The following is a 22,347-nucleotide window of genomic DNA, read 5'->3' as shown; positions in this document are numbered from 1 at the left end:
GTCCAACTGTCACGATGAGCCGGTGAGCAAGTGCTGTAGGTTTCCTTATTTAAAGTAATTTATCTGTCAACAGGGATTTCTTGTTTGCTTGTCAGTTAGTAAAATTGGATTATTAGCAATTTAAATGACTGACTACTTCAAAGAAAATGACGAAAAAGCGTTTTATACTGCACTGTTATATTGAGGCTGCGCCTCTAACTCTATTCCAGTAGGTGGCGATAATGTCTCTGTAAAACTGGTTGTCTACTGCTCGCTCAAAACACACGAAGAAGTAGAAGAAGAAGAAGTAAAACGGTTCTGCTGTTTGGTAGCTTAGCCTGAATGTGCCTCCAAATGTGCTAGAAATGTGAGGTTTACGGAATTTCGTTCACACTCTCTGCTTTGAATGTCACTGCCCGCGCACCATGGCGGACTGGCAGTTGCTGTTGGACGCTGACATCTGGACTGAAGAGGACTGTTGCTGTTTCTGCTGCTCTTGCTGCTCTTGTTATTGTAGCTAGCGCTAGCGTTAGCGAAATTTGCTAACGCTGCTGTTTTCACTTCAGCGTAACAGATGTTGATACACCGCTGCGGGCCACCAAACCGCAAAACCAAGGTAACCGTGGAGCAACTCGCAGGGATAAACAAAAAAACTGAGCAATGTATAAGTTACATTTCTCAAAACGATAGGCAACTGGCCCAAGCCAGTGTTTAGGCAATGTTGTAGTGCACGATATGCTAACGTTATTTGAAAAGTAAAACTGAGATTCACTGGTGCATTCTTCGGGAAGATGGTTAAAATGTTACTTGCTAAGGTTAGCTAACACACCTAACGTTACCTGCAGGCGAGCTGTAACGTTAACCGGTTGGCGTTATAGCTGTCTACATGTTTTGTGAGATGGAGCAGCAAATAAACAGTGAGACGACTCCTGCGTTCCACGGCACATCTGTCTGAGTTGTACCTGTGAAGGGGGAATCATGTCTTGCAAAGCCGCAACCAAGGACAAGAAGTCGAGCTTCAGCAAGAAGCTGTTCAGGCGAGGCTCTGTGCGCTCTGTGGGCAGTTTTATGAGCAAATTCCTGCGGACACTGACAGCGTTGTCACACTTTGGATCTGAAGTGCAAACCGAGGATGACAAAGATGATGGAGGGTTTTCCACTTTCAAATCTGGAAGTAAAGATGTGCCCATGGAGGATGGGGACCTGGGGGCCTTTCTGTCCGGGGACAGGATCCCTGGAGTGTCAGGTCTGAAAAACCACGGCAATACCTGCTTCATGAATGCAATTCTGCAGTGCCTCAGTAACACTGAACTCTTTGCCGAGTACCTCGTTTTGGAGCAGTATAAGGGCGATGAGTTGGAAGAGGACAAACCAAAGACAAATGGCGTGCATTTGCAGAAGAAGGGTCCTCTGGAAAAGGGAGAGGTTACGGAGCAGCTGTCAGGACTTGTGCGGGCTTTATGGACGTTTGAGTATACCCCCCAGCACAGTAGGGACTTTAAGGTAAGACATGACTTAAGCGAGACAAGATAATGCACAAGACTTTGCATTTTGTTGTAGGATACTTTATTTAAGAAATATGTGCATGTAAGAAACCATCAGGAATTGTGTTAAAGTCCGCTGTGTTAATTCTTTCAACTGTAGATTAATAATCAGAAATGAACAAATGAACAAATTCAGGGACATTTAAAGATCACCGTGGTTGTGGTTCACACTGTAACTTTGGGCACTGCTTGCTTCATCTGGTTTGTTGCAGAACGCTGTGTCGAAAAATGCCATACAGTTTAAAGGGAACGCTCAGCACGACGCTCAAGAGTTTCTGCTGTGGCTGCTGGACAGAGTACACGAGGACCTCAACACAGTGAACCCCAACAGCAGGCCTGCTATAAAGGTGAACCTTGAAGATATTTGGGACACAGTAAGGTCATAGTTTCAGCACTGGACGTCTGTGTCTGCTGATTTTTATACCAAGGTTTTGTTACATTTTATCATAACTCACAGGTGTCTAAAGTATTCTAGTCACTTTGTGTGTATCGCTTTCTGACTAAGCTAAGCTTTCCTGGCCTGGCTTCCTCCTCTTTTCCAATGACTGATCAATAAGATCCTATAAAGGCTGGATGGCTTTCACAGTTGCTTATGCACTCTGATAGAGCAGTATTATTTATGACGTATACATCAGAATAAAACTGGTTTGTGTTTGTTCAGCCACCTATTGAAGAAGACGACCAGAGCATAGAGGGGCCATCTCCTCCCCTCTCTGCTGGGTCCTTCGTACAAGAACTATTTCAGGCTCAGTACAGGTAGGCTTTATGAAGCCTTGTGGTTTGACAGTCTTTCTGCACTGCCTCTGTGTCATGCTAAGAGATTTAATCCTCTCCCAACAGGTCTTCTCTTACCTGCCCGCATTGCCAAAAGCAGAGTAACACGTTTGATCCCTTTCTCTGTATTTCCTTACCAATCCCTCTGCCACACACACGGTGAGTTTCTGTCCTGTTCTCTGCTCTAGGACAGGGAGTGATCAGTTAACAATGCTCAGTGGCAGGTTCTTACATGTTCATAACTAATAATTATTGTTTTCCTAAGTTGTAAAACAATATCAGAAATATTATATTTAAGGTCTTCAAAGGCATAATACTTTTTGACAGACAAATTGTGCGTCTTTGTGTGTGTGTGTGGGAGGTTGTTGTCAAGTTTACGAGGGCATGAACCAAATGGTGTGTGCGTGTGTGGCTGCAGAGGGAAGAATGTAACCTGCTTTAAATGGTTGTGGGGGGGGCTGAAGGTGAGGGTGCAGAAAACAGGTGTGGAAGGAGCATGCGCTTTAGATCAAGTGTGATCATTCAGATGATAAAGAAGAGGAAAGAGTTAGATATTTTGTAGTTGTGGTGGTGTAGAAAGATAGACATTCTGGTTTAGCTTCATTTGACATAAAACACTTTAACACTTCATAATAGCATCAGCTTTCATTTGAGTGTATAAGTACTGAAAAAAAGTGTGTGGCATAAAGCCCTCAGCACATAAATTGATAGTAATTAGACACTGCAGCTGCATGTCTTTACAACATCCCTTCATGCATGAAAGAGCTCACTTGTGACTCAGCAATCACTGAAGCCATGTTTACACCTTATGTGAACATGTTTGTGAAGGTTCTCAGTAGGGCTGAAACGATTCGTCGAGTTACTCGATTAACTCGATTACAAAAATTGCTCGAGGCAAAAACTCTGCCTCGAAGCCTCGTTAAATTCCTATGACGCGCACTATACGCGCAGGGATCTGATTGTTCCACACGGACCGTTGTTTTGGAAGCACCTATGCAAGCACACCACTAGCGCGTGATACATTTTGAATTTAGTTGGCGCGATGGCGGAGAGTAAAGATGCCCATAAACGGCAAAAAATGTCTAAAGTTTGGGATCATTACATTCTAAAAAAGGAAGAGAACAAAGTGCAGATACTGCAAAGTAGACCTGGCGTACCACAGTAGTACAAGCTCAATGATCCAGCATCTAAACAGAAAACATCCACATGCTGTTTCACCAAGCGTCGCTGAAACAAGGTAACGTAACCTAAACCTGTATTAATGTTCGCTGATTTTAATCGCATACTGTATGTAGCGATGTCATGATGCGGTTTGACTAGATATGATGTTTAGCTTCAGGGGCGGAGTGGCAATCGGGACGACCGGGCCGGCCGAAGGATTTACGCAGCGGGTCACAAATTGAGCGGCCGCGAGGCGAACGCGACCGGCCTGAGCTTATCAGAATCATTGACGTTACTAAATTCTCCGCGAATAGCGGCCAAATACTCCCATATACTCCCCTATTATCACAAATTGAGCGGCCGCGAGGCGAACGCGACCGGCCTGAGCTTATCAGAATCATTGACGTTAATAAATTCTCCGCGAATAGGCCAAATACTCCCATATACTCCCCTATTATCACAAACTGAGCAGCCGCGAGGCGAACGCGACAGGCCTGAGCTTATCAGAATCATTGACGTTACTAAATTCTCTGCACCCTCATCTATCTCACTCTTCCTCATGCACAGCACGCGTTCACAAACAAACACACAGGTTGCTAGGTTACCATAGCAAATAGGCTCACCCCAGAAATGATGTATTATTTGTTAGTAGCCTAATGGTAAATGCTGCAGGTGTAGAAATCTACATAAAACGGATATTTACTTTGATGTCAGGGCTAGACTACAGCATGAAACTTGTTGTGCATATTAATAAATTAAATTGCTTTTTGTTTTACAGTAAGTTCGCTTAACTGTATTGTTATGTAATTGTTGGCACTGGCACTTTTAATGGGTAAATTGCAATACATGGGCTTAGTTTTGGAGCCAAATGTTGGAGTTGGGGTTCTCTGTTTTTTTGAGAAATAAAAGGCAAATGCTTGATCATTTTACAGCCACATAATTTTCGTTATGCATCATTTGTTTTGGTTGTTTAAAAACGTAAAAAAAATATCCGATTAATCGATCGATAAAGTGCTAGATTAATCGATTACAAAAAGAATCGATAGCTGCAGCCCTAGTTCTCAGTCATCCAGGTCATGGTATATCCAAAAAGCGTTTAAAAAATACCTTATGTGAACATTAAAATCCTTCTTTGGCGATCCAGTGGTAAGTGGACAGCTCTAAGTACAGAATTGAACACAGCCATTGTCTGGGCCACATATGACCACATTCCTTTTTACTGGCAGGGAGAGCTTTCTAATATCCTTTATCTTACTGCTGTTGTCTAATAAAGGTAAAGAAAAAAATGTCAAGCAATAAATTAATAAATCATGGGTAATTTGGTTACAAAAATTTAGTTTGCTAACTAGCCATGTGTTCATGTTGATGTATGCAAATTAGCCATGTGAAGTTAGGTTACATATTTTCTTATTGTATTTTAGGTTAAAGTCCAACAGAAATCTTCATTTTTTTATTACTGGGATTTTTCTGTTTCACAGTTTCTTATGGTAGTGAACAAAAGCTACTTCCCAACATGAGTCATCATGAGTTGTTTCTAAGGTCAGGTTGTAGGTTGCAACAGGTTTAAGTTCAAATATCTACTGTCAGTGTGATGGAAAGCTTAGCATGTTTTAGGCAGTCAAGGTTTCCAACAACATGCAATGATTTATTTAACTTTGTGTATCTATCTGATTACCTTTGAACTCCGAAGTTTGGCTACTAGGATGTTGATATCTACCTGCTTAGTAAACCAGTATTTTATTTGTGTTACAATCTCTTCATCAGGCCCCTGTATGTGACAGTGGTGTATCAGGGGAAGTACTCTCACTGTATGAGGATTGGCGTTGCCGTTCCTCTCAACAGCACCGTCTATCGCCTCAGAGATGCTGTGTCACGCGAGACCAAGATCCCGATGGACCAGGTACTATTCCTGTCACTGTGTCAGGATCTGACGCTGTATCACAGGCTCAAGGTGTCGGCTCGTAAAATCCAGTTCTACCTTTGAACAGAAGCTTTTTATAAACTCAGGGTTTTTATAGATGCACTCGGAAAGTTATACATAATTCTAACACATATGTTTTTGATGCTACTACAACATCTGTGTTTTAACATTAATGATGGTAAATGAAAGCGAGAGCAAGATAAGGTGTGCTATTAACATAGCTATTGCTTTGGAAATAACATTATAAAAACAATTTAAAAACCGATGACACGTTTTTAAATGGGCTTCTGTTTTTCTCTTTTAGTTTGTATTGACAGAAATGTACTATGATGGCTTTCATCGTTCATTTTGTGATGATGATGATGATCTTGACATCATTCAAGAGAGCGATTCCATCTTTGCCTTTGAGACACCAGAGACCTTCAAACTGGAAAACATACGCACAAAAAGAGGTAACTCAAATGTTGTATTAAATACTGACGTTCCTTTTTTCTGATCACATTTCTTCCTGGAAGACGATGGTTCCCCACTATTCTTCCAGTTTTTAATAATGCGTTAAACTGTTCTTAACCCAATTTCAGTGGCTTCTGCAACCTCCTTAGATGTTTTCTCTGCTTGGTGCATGCCAGTGATTTGATCCTTCTCAAACAGACTTACATATTTTCCACAACCACAGGATGTGTCTTTCAACATGGTTGTTTAAGAAATGAGAAGCTACTCATTGCATCAGTTGGGCTTAAATAACTTGTTGCCACCTGAAAAATCACCCATGCAGCAATTATCCAATAGGAGGCTCATATCTGTTTGCTTAGTTAAATCCAGGTGGTGACTTTATTTTTTTGGCCAGGCAGTGTATATTCAACCTTTTTCACACTTACATTGATATGATGGGAATCACGAAGATATATCTTTCTGTCTTTTACAGGAAGTCTTCTGGCAAACCTGAATCATAACAACTTGAAGTACGGAACAGAAATCAGCAGGACTCCATCTTTTATGCAGGGGGCCATGACGCCTGTTACTGCATCACCCAATAAAAACCTGGGGCCTGAAAAAATCATCCTTTTGGTGTGTAATAGAGCCTGTACTGGCCACCAAGGAAAGAGGTACTGAATCTTCAGTCGTTCTTACTTCTTATTTCCAACAGTACATGCAGTGGTCTTACATTTTGTCTGTGGCAGACAATAATAGGTTATATTCTTCTTAGGTTTGGCCTGCCTTTTGTACTGTACATGGAGCGCACTGTGACCTGGGATACTCTACAAAAAGAGATCCTGGAGAAAATGCGTCATCTTTTGAGACCTGGGGTCTACATTCAGGTAGGAAGAGTATCGATGAGTCGGACTCTTATATTGACTGAAAAACTCAATAAATGACTGTGTTAGCTGTCAGTAGTAGAATTTGCTGCATGGATGGATTCATTCTCAATACCGTGAAATCAGTTAAATAATATAAGTTAGTGAACCAGTTGAACTAATCACATAGATAAATTAACAGCGGTGGCTTTATGTTTCACTGTGTAGGTTGGACCTTTCAGTCTTCGCGTGGTTGGCGTTGTTGGTATCACCTACCTCCTTCCCCAAGATGAGCGACCACTGTGTCATCCAACTGTTGAAAGGTCAGTTCAGAAAATTAATTTCATAACTCCTTTATTAGAGATGAGAGATATAGCCTATATATACACTCACCGGCCACTTTATTAGGTACACCTGTCCAACTGCTCGTTAACTTAAATTTCTAATCAGCCAATCACATGGCAGCAACTCAATGCATTTAGGCATGTAGACATGGTCAAGACGATCTGCTGCAGTTCAAACCGAGCATCAGAATGGGGAAGAAAGGTGATTTAAGTGACTTTGAACGTGGCATGGTTGTTGGTGCCAGACGGGCTGGTCTGAGTATTTCAGAAACAGCTGATCTACTGGGATTTTCACGCACAACCATCTCTAGGGTTTACAGAGAATGGTCCGAAAAAGAGAAAATATCCAGTGAGCAGCAGTTCTATGGGCACAAATTCCTTGTTGATGCCAGAGGTCAGAGGAGAATGGCCAGACTGGTTCGAGCTGATAGAAAGGCAACAGTAACTCAAATAACCACTCGTTACAACCGAGGTATGCAGAAGAGCATCTCTGAACGCACAACACGTCAAACCTTAAGGGCGGATGGGCTACAGCAGCAGAAGACCACAACGGGTGCCACTCCTGTCAGCTAAGAACAGGAAACTGAGGCTGCAATTCGCACAGGCTCACCAAAATTGGACAATAGAAGATTGGAAAAACGTTGCCTGGTCTGATGAGCCTCGATTTCTGCTGCGACATTCGGATGGTAGGGTCAGAATTTGGCGTCAACAACATGAAAGCATGGATCCATCCTGCCTTGTATCAACGGTTCAGGCTGGTGGTGGTGGTGTAATGGTGTGGGGGATATTTTCTTGGCACACTTTGGGCCCATTAGTACCAACTGAGCATCGTGTCAACGCCACAGCCTACCTGAGTATTGTTACTGACCATGTCCATCCCTTTATGACCACAGTGTACCCATCTTCTGATGGCTACTTCCAGCAGGATAACGCGCCATGTCATAAAGCGCGAATCATCTCAGACTGGTTTCTTGAACATGACAATGAGTTCACTGTACTCAAATGGCCTCCACAGTCACCAGATCTCAATCCAATAGAGCACCTTTGGGATGTGGTGGAATGGGAGATTCGCATCATGGATATGCAGCCGACAAATCTGCAGCAACTGCGTGATGCTATCATGTCAATATGGACCAAACTCTCTGAGGAATGTTTCCAGTACCTTGTTGAATCTATGCCACGAAGGATTAAAGCAGTTCTGAAGGCAAAAGGGGGTCCAACCCGGTACTAGCAAGGTGTACCTAATAAAGTGGCCAGTGAGTGTATATATATATATATATATATATATATATATATATATATATATATATATATATATATATATATATATATATAATGGAGCAGATCTTGAATATAATTTAATGTAAGTGATTTTATAAATCTTAGCCAGCCAGCTCACAGTGTGGTATCTTGTGCTGTTAATATTGAAAAGATGAAAAGTAATTCATGAGGCTAAATACACAGAAGATAAAAAAAAAAAAAGTTTAACTCTTCTACAGCCCCTTTAAATGTGCATATTAGTTTCAGATTTCTTCACCTTTTAAAGGGATTTTATAATTCCTATATTTATTTTACCTTTGCCTGAAACTCAAGCCCAGTTGGAGCCAGGCAAACATTTTGTTCAATGGGATGCAGCCAAGGAAATGCACTCCTCCCATAAAAGATATTTAAAACTCATGTGTCTATATATTCTATACTGAAGCCTGAAGGTTTTCTCAGCATTAATGTCAGTCTGTGAAAGGGAGATGGCTTCAAATCAAGGCCAACACTGTTTATCCATACGTGCACAGAGTTAAAGACAGACATAATCTTGGGTAAATGGGGCGATGTCAAAATTACATCAACCTCCTCCTTTAATCTTGCCTCTGCACACATGCCCCACGAGTTTGACTCCTCTCTCACACACTCGGGTAGATGACATGCCCTGACACGATTTAGTTGTTGGTTAAAATACCAGTTTAGCCTGTTCTATAATCTACACATTTCCAGAATAGTACACAAGTCGAGGCATGGCTGGTCCATAAATGTGCATTTATCAAATCAAAATCAAAGTTTGTTTTTGTTATTACTGTGAACAATTGGCACTTGTGCATAATTACAACGATAATAAGCATTGTGTCTGTAATAAACACAATTGCATAACCTCAGCTGAAAGTGTTATACCAGAGACATATTTAAATGATATCTGCTCTTAAATAATTTCATATGTCATATTGGAGTATCTTACCTTCTGAAGAAATTAAGGATTTTAATTGTGGAAAAGCAACTATCTGATACACAACTTTAGCCAGAAAATATTAAGCTTGTTAGCTTACAGTGCCCTAAAAATAAACAGCATTTAAGTTATCAAAAACACCAGCCTAAACCACTTCACCATTCCACTGATTCTATTTTCCCTACAGAGCGTACAAGTCCTGTGGACAAGGGGGACCACCACATGTGAAGATTGTGGTTGAGTGGGACAAAGAGACCAAGGACTAGTGAGTGAACAAGATGATTATGTGTTGTGCTTCTGTGGCCATTCTGACATGACATTTGATTGCTGTAATTGGTACAAGGAACTCCGAGTGATTTTCAAAATTACTTGTGACGTGCAAACGTTCAGAAGACTCGTTAGACCAGCAACTGTAATGACGCTCCTTGTAAACACAATATGTGCAACTTTATCGAGGGCCATTTGTCGTAGTTACTTTTGAAATCACAATTGAGACGGCAGAATGTTAATTCTGACACATTCTGAAAAAAAAAGTGCATAAAACTTGCATTAGTGTGTGTCAGTCATGACAGAGACAAGATGTTGCCTAAAAAGACAAAAAAGTGTAACATGTCTAACCAAAGGGTGACCTGACAATATTTGATGGTCCCGACTGACAGCCAGAGGCGTTGCAGAATTTTGATCCATGATGGTTAACGGCTTAATGTGATTGACCACTGTCACATTAAAAATAACCATACCAGACATCTCTGCAACTTTAGCTGTCAGTTTAAAGGAATGGTTTTGCAGTTGGATGTGTGGCAGCATTTCAGGTTGATTGATAGTGACAGGCATTGTTTTTTGCCATCAGGTTCAGCAACACCTCAAACTTCACAAAGAGAATTTTATAGGGCTCTGCCTCTTTTAATCCCTCGAATGTAGGCACCTCCCGGTATTATTCTCTAACTGCTGCCCTTCACACTATTTGCTCTTTAAAAATAAACGTTGCTAACAACCCAAGTGCTTTATTTGAAACAGTTGTGGTTTTCAACCAAGTAGATACCAAAGTCTGAAGTTCCGGCCTCACAATCAGGCATGTTGGCTCTTATTTTCTCACTTAAGCCAAGTACTGTGTCATGCGGTTAAAATACACACGATCAAAGCTGGTCAGACTGAAGTCAGAACTTCAGCAGAAGTTCATTGACTCAGATTTTCATGTTGATTCTTGGTTGTTGGTGTAGTTTGCTTTGAATGAGTCTTCTCAAGTTCTCATGTAGTTCATGTTTGTACAAGTACTAATAGTGGAGCAGTTCAAAGGCTTTTGCTTTGCTGCTGGGTGCAAATTACCTCAGCTAACCTAGATACATAAAAGGTTACATGACAGGACTAAGTGTGACAATCCCTAACAATTCAGCAACTCACTTTTCACACTTTGGCCAATCTAAAGGCCAATCCTATGGTTCTCAACTGCCTTTTAAGGAAGACTGTGCTTTGTGCTCCCACAGTCTGTTTGGACACACCGAGGAGGAGTATATTCCAGATGCTGAGAGTGTCTATCTGCACAGAGAACAACACCATCAGCCGCAGGCCTGCACCCTTGCTCAGTGCTTTCAACTCTACACTAAGGAAGAGCAGGTAACAATCAGATTGCATACGGTCAGCAGTTTGACATGAGAATATAAATCATCAGTTTGCCTTGGCATATGTCAACCCCTAAGGGTTTATTATTCATCTACTGAAGTTCAAAAAGCTTTTCTCCCACGACGAATTCACTGTGTACTGGATCTCCAATGCTATGTTTGGATTAAACTAGAAATTCTGAGCCCAAGGACTTGCATATACATTGTGGTTTAACTCGCCTGCAACTGCACTGGAGGAGAATAAAGAGACTGTTGAGGAAAACCCTGGGCCCCATCCTGTTTGAGGCCTGTTTTATAAGCTGTGTGGTTGGAGCTCATTCTTGATGGCTGCTCCCTGGGATGTGTGTGTTTCAGCTGGCCCCAGACGATGCTTGGCGCTGCCCCCACTGCAAGCAGCTGCAGCAGGGCCGTATTAAGCTCAGCCTGTGGACGCTGCCGGATGTGCTCATACTGCATCTCAAGAGGTTCAGACAGGTATTTAAGCTCATCTAGATACTTTAAATGAAAATATGAAGTCAGTTGACAAAATCTTTGTATTTGCACCATGCTGTTTCTCCTTATGCGTGTTTGTGGGTATTGGATGCGCAGTGTCGGAATGGGCAAGAAGCTGGATATTAAATGTCCGTGCTTTGTTTGGTGCTGCCTGAAATGTGTTCTTAACAGTTGGTCCAACTGTTACCACTTTCAGACTAATTTATTTTGGCAGAGTTAAAACAGTGATGCTTTTGTTTATAATTTGAAAGCACTGGCTTTTACAGAACGTTTACCCACTTTAAGTAAAGTGATTCCATTTTAAGCCATCTTCATTTTCAAGTGTACTTTTATGTGAAAGCAATTTGTGTCCACAATAATGTTTCCAAGTTCTTTTTGTAGAGACTTGTCTTCACACTGAAATTTCTGAGTAACTGAAAATTGATGAACCTCTTCTTCTTCTTTGCTCTAAATTGGCAAATGGCAAAACTGTACATCACATCACTGCCAATATTTTGCGATTAGTGAGACAATTTCCTGGTCAGGATAGAAACCGTTAGATGGCAATGATCAGCTATGACTGGCTAATAATGATTGCAGATAATGTCCAAGGACATGAAGTTTCTTAAAATGTTTGTGCTACACACAGATGGTTACTGTGACAGCCCATTACACCTCTGCTTCATGTCCTCCTGCTCTCTGTGGGTATAATACGTTGTAAAGCAGCCAGACACATAATCCACTTGTTCTCAATTACATATTTTTCTGTTTATGTTGTGATAAAATCAACATTACACCAACTGGAGGCTTTGTTTGGACGGACAAGAACTATTTTAGTGTAGGCAGATGGGATAACAGTTAAAAACATGATGTATATTGACATCAGGAGGGTGACCGGAGAGTGAAAATGCAGAACATGGTGAAGTTCCCGCTGATGGGGATGGACATGGCTCCTCACGTGGTCAAGAGAAGCCAAAGCAGCTGGAGTTTACCTTCCCACTGGTCGCCATGGAGACGGTCCTATGGCCTGGGAAGAAATCCTGATGACTACCTGTACGACCTGTATGCTGTTTGCAATCATCATGGGAGTATGCACGGAGGCCACTACACCGGTAAACAGTTGTGTCAGTTTCTATGAAAATTAAGAATTTAGTGTATTTGTCATCCATTTTTAACCCATTTATCCCCTTTCTTTGTCCAAACAGCCTACTGCAAAAATTCCATCGATGGTCAGTGGTACTGCTTTGATGACAGTGAGGTTTCACCTGTAGCTGATGATGATGTGTGTCAGCAGACAGCCTACATACTCTTCTATCAGAGGAGGACGGCTATTCCCTCCTGGTCGGCCAACAGCTCTGTTGCTGGTCAGTATTTATTTTTATATGTAAGAGGCCATAAAGGGTCATATACAGTATTTATGTTATTTACTTGTGTTTGTATGACTGTGTTCTGTAATTTTGTTAATTCAAATTAATCTCTTAGTATATAGGTTAAAGTGTACACACGATTTGTTGCATAATAATGGTATTTCTTAACTTTCTCAACATATAAATACTGTGATGCAGTATGGAAGCATACTCTGCAGCACATGGAATATTAATAGAGCAGTTAGAACAGTTTATTGGCCATAATGATTATTATGCAAACATATTTCTAGCCCTTAAATTCTACAAAAGGAAGCCAAAAATGTTGTCATATTTGAGAAGAAGCAACTAAATAAAATGCTTTATGGTAGCTTTAAAAGTTTAAACTGTCTAACTTGTCTTCACACAGGATCCACTAGTTCATCCTTGTGTGACCACTGGGTCAACAGGCTGCCTGGCAGCAGGCCCGCTAGCTTGGCCTCTGGAGCCTCGTCAAGGCGCACCTCTCTGGCTTCACTGGCTGAGTCAGTCGAGTTTCCGGTAGAACGTAGTGAAGATGATGGTGAGACAATTTTTATATTTATTGTCTTTTAATTTACTCAAAGGTGTCCCAGGTGTCATATTGAAGGCATACATTTAATCATATTCGTATGGCATCAGACTCGTATTTTAAATCTCATTTTTAGCAGAAGCACAGAGTTTAGAGGTAGCAATTTGTAAGTCTATCCACCCACCTGTTTTCACATTAAAGACCTAAATGTTTAAAAGAGTGCTTTGCTGGCAGAGTGGATCATCAAATTTTAACTTTTAATTAGGTAGGACAAACATTTGTTTAGAAATCTGACTACTACATTTAAGTCAAGGTTGCTGTTTCTATGTTGTATAATGTGCAGTATATTAATATAAATCTCGGCTCAGGATGACTCGGATTGCAGAATTGTAAGTGTTGGCCAGAGGCCTGTTTCATAAAAGTGATTTTTGAATACTACAACAGTAAAATAACACATAGCATAGCGAGTAGAAAGCTAAAATGTGAGCTCATTTAATCTCCAAGACTACTTCTGCTCTGGGCTGTTGATATGCAGTCAACACAATAAGGTGTTAATCACAAAATGAATTTTCATGCCATGAAAAATACATGAAAGAGGTGTTTCCCCATTTTTAGGAGGATTCTCCGTCCGCCCTTTTGTGAGAAGCATTCAGCGTCAGAGCTTGTCCTCCAGATCATCCATCGCTAGCCCCCTAGCCTTCAGTGACAGTGGTATAAAGCCGTCCTGGTCTCTCTCTGCCAAGCTGCACATGAGATCCAACTCACCCTCACGTTTCTCCCTCGACTCTCGATGCTCCCCTCCTCTAGAGAGGATAGGAGAGGCATGCGATGACAAGGTTTCCACGTCCTGTTTTGGCAGCTACAGTAGACATGAACGATACTTCGGCAGCAGGACACCCTCGTCTATGATGGAGAGCAGCTTCAGTGACCAGGACAACAACAAAAGGTTCTTAGACATGATGTACTGCAGGGCTCCCACTCCAGTGGAAAAGAAGAGCGCCAAAAATGAGCCAACTGAAAACAACAACCAGATTACAGCTGTAGACCAAAACATCCTACCCACCCAAGCTACTCCCTCCAAAGAACAGAAGCGTAAAAGTAGTATTGGAGGATTTGGCTTAAAGGCAGAAAGCACAGGTTCCACAAAGAGTTCCAGCAAAGCAGAGCAAGAGAAAACCTCTAAAAAACGATTATGCGCAACCCACAAGTCCTCCGCTTCTGAGACGTCTTCCAGTACACCTGTGAAAGGCAAAAAGCTGAGCAATACTAAAGAGAAGAGTGTGAATGCTAAGAAAAGCACCTCAACACCCAGTGGAACTCCCTCCAAAACAAAGAATTCCACTCAACCTCTAGAGGCAACGCCACAACATAAGCCATGTGTCCGCTCCACTCCTCAGTCCTCAGCTTCTCCCTCACCAACTGCAAAGAAGAATTCCAGTGTCACTGAGAAAAGCACCACAAGCAGCCGGAAACGCCTGGTAGAAAGGAGCTTCAGCCGAGATTCTATGCACACAAGCCCTCTGGTCGACAACCTCCGAGGCAGCTCAGTAGCTCGCTCTTCACTTTCAAAGGGTGGAGAAGCCAACCGGCCCGAGAAGAGATCTGTGAGGAGCTCCAGCAGCAGTTCTTCTGTCACTAGTCTGCGCTCACCCAGTGTATCCACCCGAGACCTGCAGCGTAGCAGCAAATCTGAGGAGAAGGGGTTGTCGTTCTTCAAGAGTGCCCTCCGACAAAGGGAAAGCCGCCGGTCGGCTGATCTAGGAAAAAGCACCATGCTTACCAAAAAGGCCTCTGAGAGGACATGCAAGCAGAACGGACAAGCCAAGGAGATCGCTGGTGATAACGGAAAGACAGGAGAGGCAGTTTCTTCGCAGACATCTGTAGAGAGTAACGGAGGCGAAACAAAGTCAGAGACAAAGGAGTCTTCCAAGCCCCCCAGCTCTCTCAGTCGCACTCTATTAGGCAAGTCCAAGTCTTCCACTTCTGAAGTAAGTTGCAAGTCTCCTTCAAATGGGAAGAAGCCTCTCGAAAGAATGACATCTTCCCGAAAGCTGTCATCAAGCATGCAATCTCCTGCACGAACAACACAGAGGCCTCAGTAATACATCGATAGTAGTTATATTAAACATAATGCAGCTAATTTCTTTGTGCCTGAGTTTCAGGGAGCACCAGATGTATTTGAGACAGTTTCTTTTGATGTTATGGTTTTGTTCACTGGCATTAGATGCATATGTTGAGATTTTAATATTGGTAGCCACATTATCCATACCTACCTGGGCACCAAGCATGTGTGTGTGGTATACTGCCAATTTTGGTACAGTTATAGTAGAGAATATTGTTACCTATCAAACATTTAGGTAGGTTTTAGGTGTAATTTTGAGGTAAAGAAATGTAGTGCAGGATTGTTGGCATCGTGGATCAATTAGTCTGTTCAACAGCTCAACCCATTTGACTTTAAGATGGATTTTCCTACTGGAATTCCAACTTGATTCAAAATGCAGCAACTTATACATTAAAAATTAAGGGTCTAAGAAATATTAACCTAGCATACACCAACAATGCCTTGTCTTATAGAGGAGCCTTTTAACTGATCTGGTTAACATGAAAACAATTATTCTATAAGCACTTAAAACCTCAAAGAAAACAAAACCATAACATCAAAAATATCCTCTGTCTAATGCTGAAACAAAGCAGATGATTTCACAGACATGCGCACACACACACATACAAAGGAGTTTCATTCCGAAATATTTGTGTATTCATTTTCATTATTTTAAGCCTAGCAACTGAACCTATGTTTTTCCAAACACTTTTCCGTACACCTTCTGCGCTGGTCAATAAGGGTCTTACGAGGGTTGGGGTAAAAGGTATTGATTTACTATATGCACTCATAAGTAACTTCACATTTTACGTCTTGAGCTGATATGTAGCAGCAGGTACAAATGAGTCTTTATGATAAATATTAAAAGAATAGTTGAGAAATACATAAACGGTGGCAGGGGCTGGACCAAAACGGAAAAGAAGGGGAAGGAATTACAGTCGGGCCTACAAAATTGAGAAAGACTTCCAATATTTTAAAAGTTTATTTTTTTTAATACTAGTACTTTTTGAAAGAAATGTATTTTATTAAATGTTTATTGAATTTAAGTACATTTTTCCTTAAAATGACGGTGTTTTTTGGAATGAAACCCTTTAAAATCAAAGTATATAAATATATGTAGCTGTGTCTGTACAGATATTGAGAGAAAGTATATGGTATATAACCCATTTTTTTTTTCTCTCCATAAGCAAGATGAAAATAATCTTAAGCGCCTTCCAATGCTGTACATGGAAACAAGTAATTGCCTTTGGCAAAATAGTAGTCGTCTACTGTATGCATCACTGAGTAGGAATGTTGGTTTGTTCGCACTTTGTATAGATAAAGTACTAAGATAACAATTATGTAATTCTTTAAATAATTTCAAGACATATCGAAAAGTAGATTCAACAGGCCTTAGACTTGAAATGGTAAAAGGGTACATTCATCTCAATGTTTCAGGGGTCATTTTACAGTAAGAAGTCACTCCTTTATTACACCTGGTGCTTTAACAGGCCACTGCTCCACTGGCACTGATGTTTCTTAAATGAGCATACTTAAATTACCATGTTCAGAACTGTGACCACACACTTCAGTGAACTAGAAACCTGTTGGCAGTGTTTATCATAACCTGTGGTACCTCATTGGAGAACACTATACTTTGCCATCAGCCTGATTCAGAATATTCATAATGAGCCATTTGACTGATGACAGAACTACATTTATACTGTCGCGGAGCAATTGTAGTCCAAGTGTGGACCATGTATGTTGAGCTGTCTGAGCTGTCAGACACTGCATGGTACATTAGTTTTGCAGTAAAACAATAGAAGCAGTGGCCAAATAATATCCCTGCACTTATCATGAGGCTTGTTTTGAACAACTATATCATTGTACAACTTTCCCACCTGTAACGGCAATACTCATAGATTAGATACCAGCATAGTATATGTTTTCAGTGAATGAATGTGGTTAAAATCAAATTGTAAAATAGTTTTTACTTCCAACATTAACATAATCCTCAAGTTTTCGACCTGCAGTGTTTCTTTTATTATTTTTCTGTAGTATTTATCAGGTTTACAGTGGTTCTCAGATGGTTTCAGAGGTAAATGCCACTCAGTTTAAACAACTGTGTCTTATTTAAAGGCCTGTACGTCATCTGAGCGCCTTGGAGTTGAAATAGTTTGCTCTGATTGGTTGTAGGACTATCAAATCGCATGCAGAGGTATATTTTTTTTTCTCTGTATTGGTTGAAACGCGTCCCACAGTGGAATCCAAATGGTGTCACAATTGAGTCTGGCTACGGCAGGCTATTACGGTGACAACTCAAATTCTACATAGCATTGTTTTATCTATAGTGATAATAATAACCCAATTCTTTATGTCTTTATTGAAAGGACCCATTAAATATTCACAGTTTTGGTGGATAAAGTAAGCGAACCCGTATTCAATAACCTTTGACAATCGAACATCACATTTCTTATCGTTTCTCCAATGACATACGAGTGTGCACTCATTCTGCATTAGTATAGAGTTGCAGAAAAGTCTGCCGCAGAGCTTTCTTTCTGTACAAACCATTCTTTTAAACTTTTTTTTATGGTCTGCTCGTACACAAATGTAGTGAGAGTGGTGATGGGTCTATTACAGGTCATAGAAATAACACACAGCTGTTTGAATGAGGTGGTGTTCCTGTAGCTGCTCTTTTCTACTTAACATTGTGAACTATCAGGAATATGTGCATGGCACTTTGGATCAAAGCAGGACAGTTTTATGTAACTCTGGCTTCTTTTCCTTTCTTTTTTTTTTTTTTTGGTCTTTCTTTTTTTGTGCCTGTTTTTGAAGCCTGTAATTAAGATGTAGTGGCTAGGGGTGTTTCTGGAACTGGATCATACCATTACACGTACTCGTCTGTATCATCTACTCGATTGATAAACAGTTCATTGGATTATTAATCCATTCCTGTAGCCAAGCATTAGGATGGGTTGTCACTTTACTTTTCATATCTTAAATGTGGATCAGTAAGCAATATGAGTCAAACTATATATTGTTCGTAATATATAAACATGGGTCATAATTTGAGGGTACCTTATCTCCAACAAAACATTTTAATTTGAAACCGAAACACTAACGCTGCAGTGTTCTCCAACTGTTTTTTTAACCACCACATTGCAGACATTAGATTTACCAGATTAAGATGGAGTCTAAAACTAAAACTCTATAAAGTACTACAGAGTCAAAACTACTGTAGTACCTTTTTCCCAAAAGTATATTCATTACTGAGGCAATAGTCCAAAACTCATTTGATTTCCCTAACATTTTACATGTTACTTAAGTATATCTACCCATCCAGACACATATCTATTGAAACAGCGTATCACATTCAGTTCATGAGAAATCCAAACACCGTTTTTACACACATTTCCCCTCTAGCTTTCTCCACTGCAGTTATTGTCTGTATTTTGTTGTAAACCTGTTGTTAATGTACAAAACTGAGAATGATTAAGGAATGCAGTATTGCATGAAAACGCTAATGCATGTCTTTTATTATCTATGCAAAAAAATCTGCAGCTGTGTCGAGTAGAAAACACAGCATGGCTGGTATATTCCATCGCTTAATTTGCACACCATATCCCCATATTTAGAAACTAAAATACAGAACATTTCATCCGTATTTAAACGAGTTAAACTTTAAAAAAATAAAATAAAAAAAATATCTCGCCTCTATGAAATCTATTTAATGGCATCGTTGCTTTTAGCATTCAACCATTTAAAGTTTTCTCTCACCTTTTTTTTTTTTTTTTAAATTCTGCTCATCTGTGCTCTCTGGGTGCTCCCACAAAATCTGGTGGGTTATTGTCCTTGTTGTTTAATATTTCCTGTTGTACACCAGCAGAGACAACACTATGGATGCGATAATCTCTATGTGGTTACTAAGTAGACTCATCGTGTATATATGTATTGTGGTAAAAGCCTTCCATTAGTTCACTTAAGTCCTAACAGGTTGGGAAACCCTGTTGCCATGTTCTCAACTGCATCAGAGATGTGATCAGTCAATAGAAAAACTCAAATAAATGTATGTAGCTAAACGCAATAAAGAAATATTTATAGTTTTATAATAGAATATGTACTGACGTTCAAATTTTCTGTTACGTTTTGTAATGTTTATGCCACATCAGTCATTTCAATCATGATGTGATTTTTTTTTATTATTTAGTGATTCCAATCTGGCAGTTTAACAACAAACAGTAACTTCTAGTGTTTTAAAGCTCTTGACTGGTGAAGTGGGTATAAAACATTAATGGCTGTAGTTGTTAAAATGCATAAAAGCATCCCTGCAATTAAGGTTAGAGAATCCTGCTTTGAGTTATTGTTGCGGCGCGGCTGTTTTGCTGTTGTTAATCAAGTCACAAAAAAAGTTTTTCAAGGTAACAATCAAAGTGAGTCCTACACCCAACACGCTGGAGTACATTTTACCACTGAATTAAAGTCGCAATAAAGCTGAATTACTAAAATCCCACACTCGAGCCACAGACTTAATGTTCTGCAGATACTATAGTGCTTCGGTAATAGAGCTCCATGGGCTCTCTGTCTTGAAAGTCTTTAAGATGGTTTGGAGGGCTTTTTTAAAATGTAAACACTACAAATACTGAAACTTCCCAGAAGCGCCTTAAGCGGAACAAATTGTAACAGTTAGGTTGTTTCTTCAGATGATACAGAAACTAAGGAGCAGTGTAATGAATGAATGTCACAAGTCTCATTTTTATTTTTAAAGCTATTAAAAAAAAAAAAAAAACACTACAGTGCTAAATACGCATTTCTCATTTCTTTCACATTTTGTATAACTCATAGAACATTTTTGTAAAATACGGTATGTTGCATTTATTGAGATTTCTTTTTACTGTGTTCTTGTTGTACCGGGTATGATGAGGTTGTATTTTATTTGACACTAAAGCCTCTGTTCCAGCGTACGCCTGCTCATTTTTATTTTTATTTTCATTTGTTTTGTACGAGTGTATTGACATTCAAGTAGTTTCAAGTTCATTAGACTGTGTCAAAATCTCTTATGTTAATTTATTTGTTTTCTTTTTTTTATCATCATGTATGCACTTTTTTTTTCTCTTCTAAAGGACAAATGTGTATATACTTTGTTGGTTTACCCATGCAAGTACAAAAAGAAAAATCTGATTAAAAATATAGAAACTGTTAACACTGGTTCCTGTCATTAAAGTGTGAGTTATGTTTGTTTGGCCACCAGGGGGAGCCTTTCTCTAACAAATTAGCAGGACTCAGCAGGACTCTATACCACTTAAACAGTAGCTGTTGGATTTCATTGGTTAATAGAGACACACTGATACAGCATTGAAAATAGAGTTGTGTGATGTCTTCTTTCACAACTTATGATTGACAAAGTCAGAATAGTCCGTCATCTTATCTTTGAGCCAGAAAATAGAGTAAACACTCGGCAAACACTTTGAGATCTGCAACTCTGTCCCCAGTCTACCGCCACAAAATGATTCTCAGCTATCACAAAATATACTGTGCCGTCATGAGACACATTTTGAAGATGCTGTATTTGAACGTCCAGAGATCCCTCTTTTATCCAGTTTAGAAGCAGCTAGGTTCTGGGCACCGGAGCGTTACGGGCCGCACAGATCAGACCGCTTATTGTCTTGGTGCTGCTGCAGAGGCTGTGTATTATATTAGATCTCAAGGCTGTGCAATACATGAGTGGCTCCAAATTTCTGGACGGGCTTAATATTCCAAACCTTTCCCGGCTGCAGAGCGTGGAGGTTGCAGCAGGAGCTGGGGGGGTTGAGCTGGTGGAAGCACACTCTGAGCTTCGCTATCACACTGAGAGGAGTTATCACCTGTCATAACTTAACACCTTGAACTCTTGCAATTGGCTGTTCAGGTGAAAAGTGATGTTAATCGTGATCATGTTGCTAAACCTAGATTACAAGATAAAAAAGAGCGAGATAAAAAAGTGAGAACACCGGCTTTGAGCCATCACGTATTTTCATTAGATTAATTAATCTCTTGTGTGGACTGATCATTTTGCTTTGAAATGCAAAGAAAAAAAGAACACGCTCATGAAATGACACCTACCCACATCGTAGACTGGACGTTTTGTTCTATTTTCATCTATAAATGAATAATGAGATAGGAGAAAAAAGAACTGCATGTGCTTTCTGTCACTGTTAATCAGTCATCACAGTCCTTAATACTCTCCTAGTTTTTCTCTAATGCAAGCATTTATGCATTTATAAGAAGAAGCCAGGAATGTATCTGTCATCATCTCCTGTCACTCTGTGGCTTTCCAGTTATTTTTCATCTTATAGCAGCTGTTATTATTCTCTCTGTCTATTTGATTATCATCAACATCTTAGTGTATGCTCTGAAACAGAAGTCACTGAGCTCTTGGCTGAGACCCACCCCGTGCATCGTTTGAATTCCCCTTGTAAGCAGAGGATGCCATTTACTCCCTCACTTTCAAATGGAGTCGAACCAGCATCTGACTCCTCTCTCACGATAATATCAGTCTCCTGAGGTACAGTGGAGTTACTTTAGCAATTCGCCTGTGGTTTTATCTCCTCTGTCCCCTCTTTTGACTCCACCCGGGAGAGTGCAGGAAAATCGATAATAATTGATTTTAGAAGGCAGGAAAAGGAGGTTGGAATTCAAGGGAAGGACCGGGCGGAGACAGAGACGGAGAGGTACCGGCAGAGAGGTGCAAGATCCCGAGCATAATATGCATGTGCTGGCACAGATAAAGGTCACCAACATGAACCTGTCTGTAACAACACATTATAACGTGTCTGGGGCTCACATATAAAAGAATAATGGGAGCAGCAAGAATTTCACTCTTAACGCCGAATAATTCTAAAGTAAAGAGCGAGGTACGCTCTGCTCGTCTAACTCTAGAGATTATTTGACAAAATTGTATTGATGATCCTATATTTTAACCAGAGGCGATTCTACTGGGGCCCTAAGGCAAAAAAATCCAGTTAACGCTCAATTAATATTAAAAAAAAAAGAA

The 22,347-nt window shown here is 40.3% G+C and overlaps 1 protein-coding gene across 1 annotated transcript; it reads left to right on the top strand.

Moving 5' to 3' along the window:
- The first annotated feature begins 201 nt into the window (after positions 1 to 201).
- Positions 202 to 20,510, top strand: usp31 (ubiquitin specific peptidase 31). The gene is made up of 16 exons (XM_084570758.1): positions 202 to 1,482; positions 1,736 to 1,870; positions 2,185 to 2,279; positions 2,364 to 2,456; positions 5,223 to 5,358; positions 5,684 to 5,831; positions 6,305 to 6,485; positions 6,587 to 6,698; positions 6,903 to 6,997; positions 9,421 to 9,498; positions 10,718 to 10,847; positions 11,207 to 11,326; positions 12,210 to 12,435; positions 12,529 to 12,687; positions 13,097 to 13,249; positions 13,853 to 20,510. Exons 1-16 carry the CDS (start codon positions 958 to 960, stop codon positions 15,337 to 15,339), a joined length of 3,873 nt encoding a protein of 1,290 aa, XP_084426884.1. The 5' UTR covers positions 202 to 957; the 3' UTR covers positions 15,340 to 20,510.
- Positions 20,511 to 22,347: the final 1,837 nt, after the last annotated feature.

This window comes from Chelon labrosus (assembly GCF_963514085.1).
Source record: "Chelon labrosus genome assembly, chromosome: 21".
In the NCBI taxonomy this organism is placed as follows: domain Eukaryota; kingdom Metazoa; phylum Chordata; class Actinopteri; order Mugiliformes; family Mugilidae; genus Chelon; species Chelon labrosus.
Note: the sequence above shows the minus strand (reverse complement) of the source record. Positions and strands in the feature narration are given on the sequence as shown.

Coding starts and splice junctions, on each gene's coding strand:
- usp31 (XM_084570758.1), top strand. CDS start 958: ATGTCTTGCAAAGCCGCAACCAAGGACAAGAAGTCGAGCTTCAGCAAG. Junction 11,327..12,209: donor ATCTCAAGAGGTTCAGACAG/GTATTTAAGCTC, acceptor TATTGACATCAG/GAGGGTGACCGGAGAGTGAA. Junction 13,250..13,852: donor AGAACGTAGTGAAGATGATG/GTGAGACAATTT, acceptor CCCCATTTTTAG/GAGGATTCTCCGTCCGCCCT.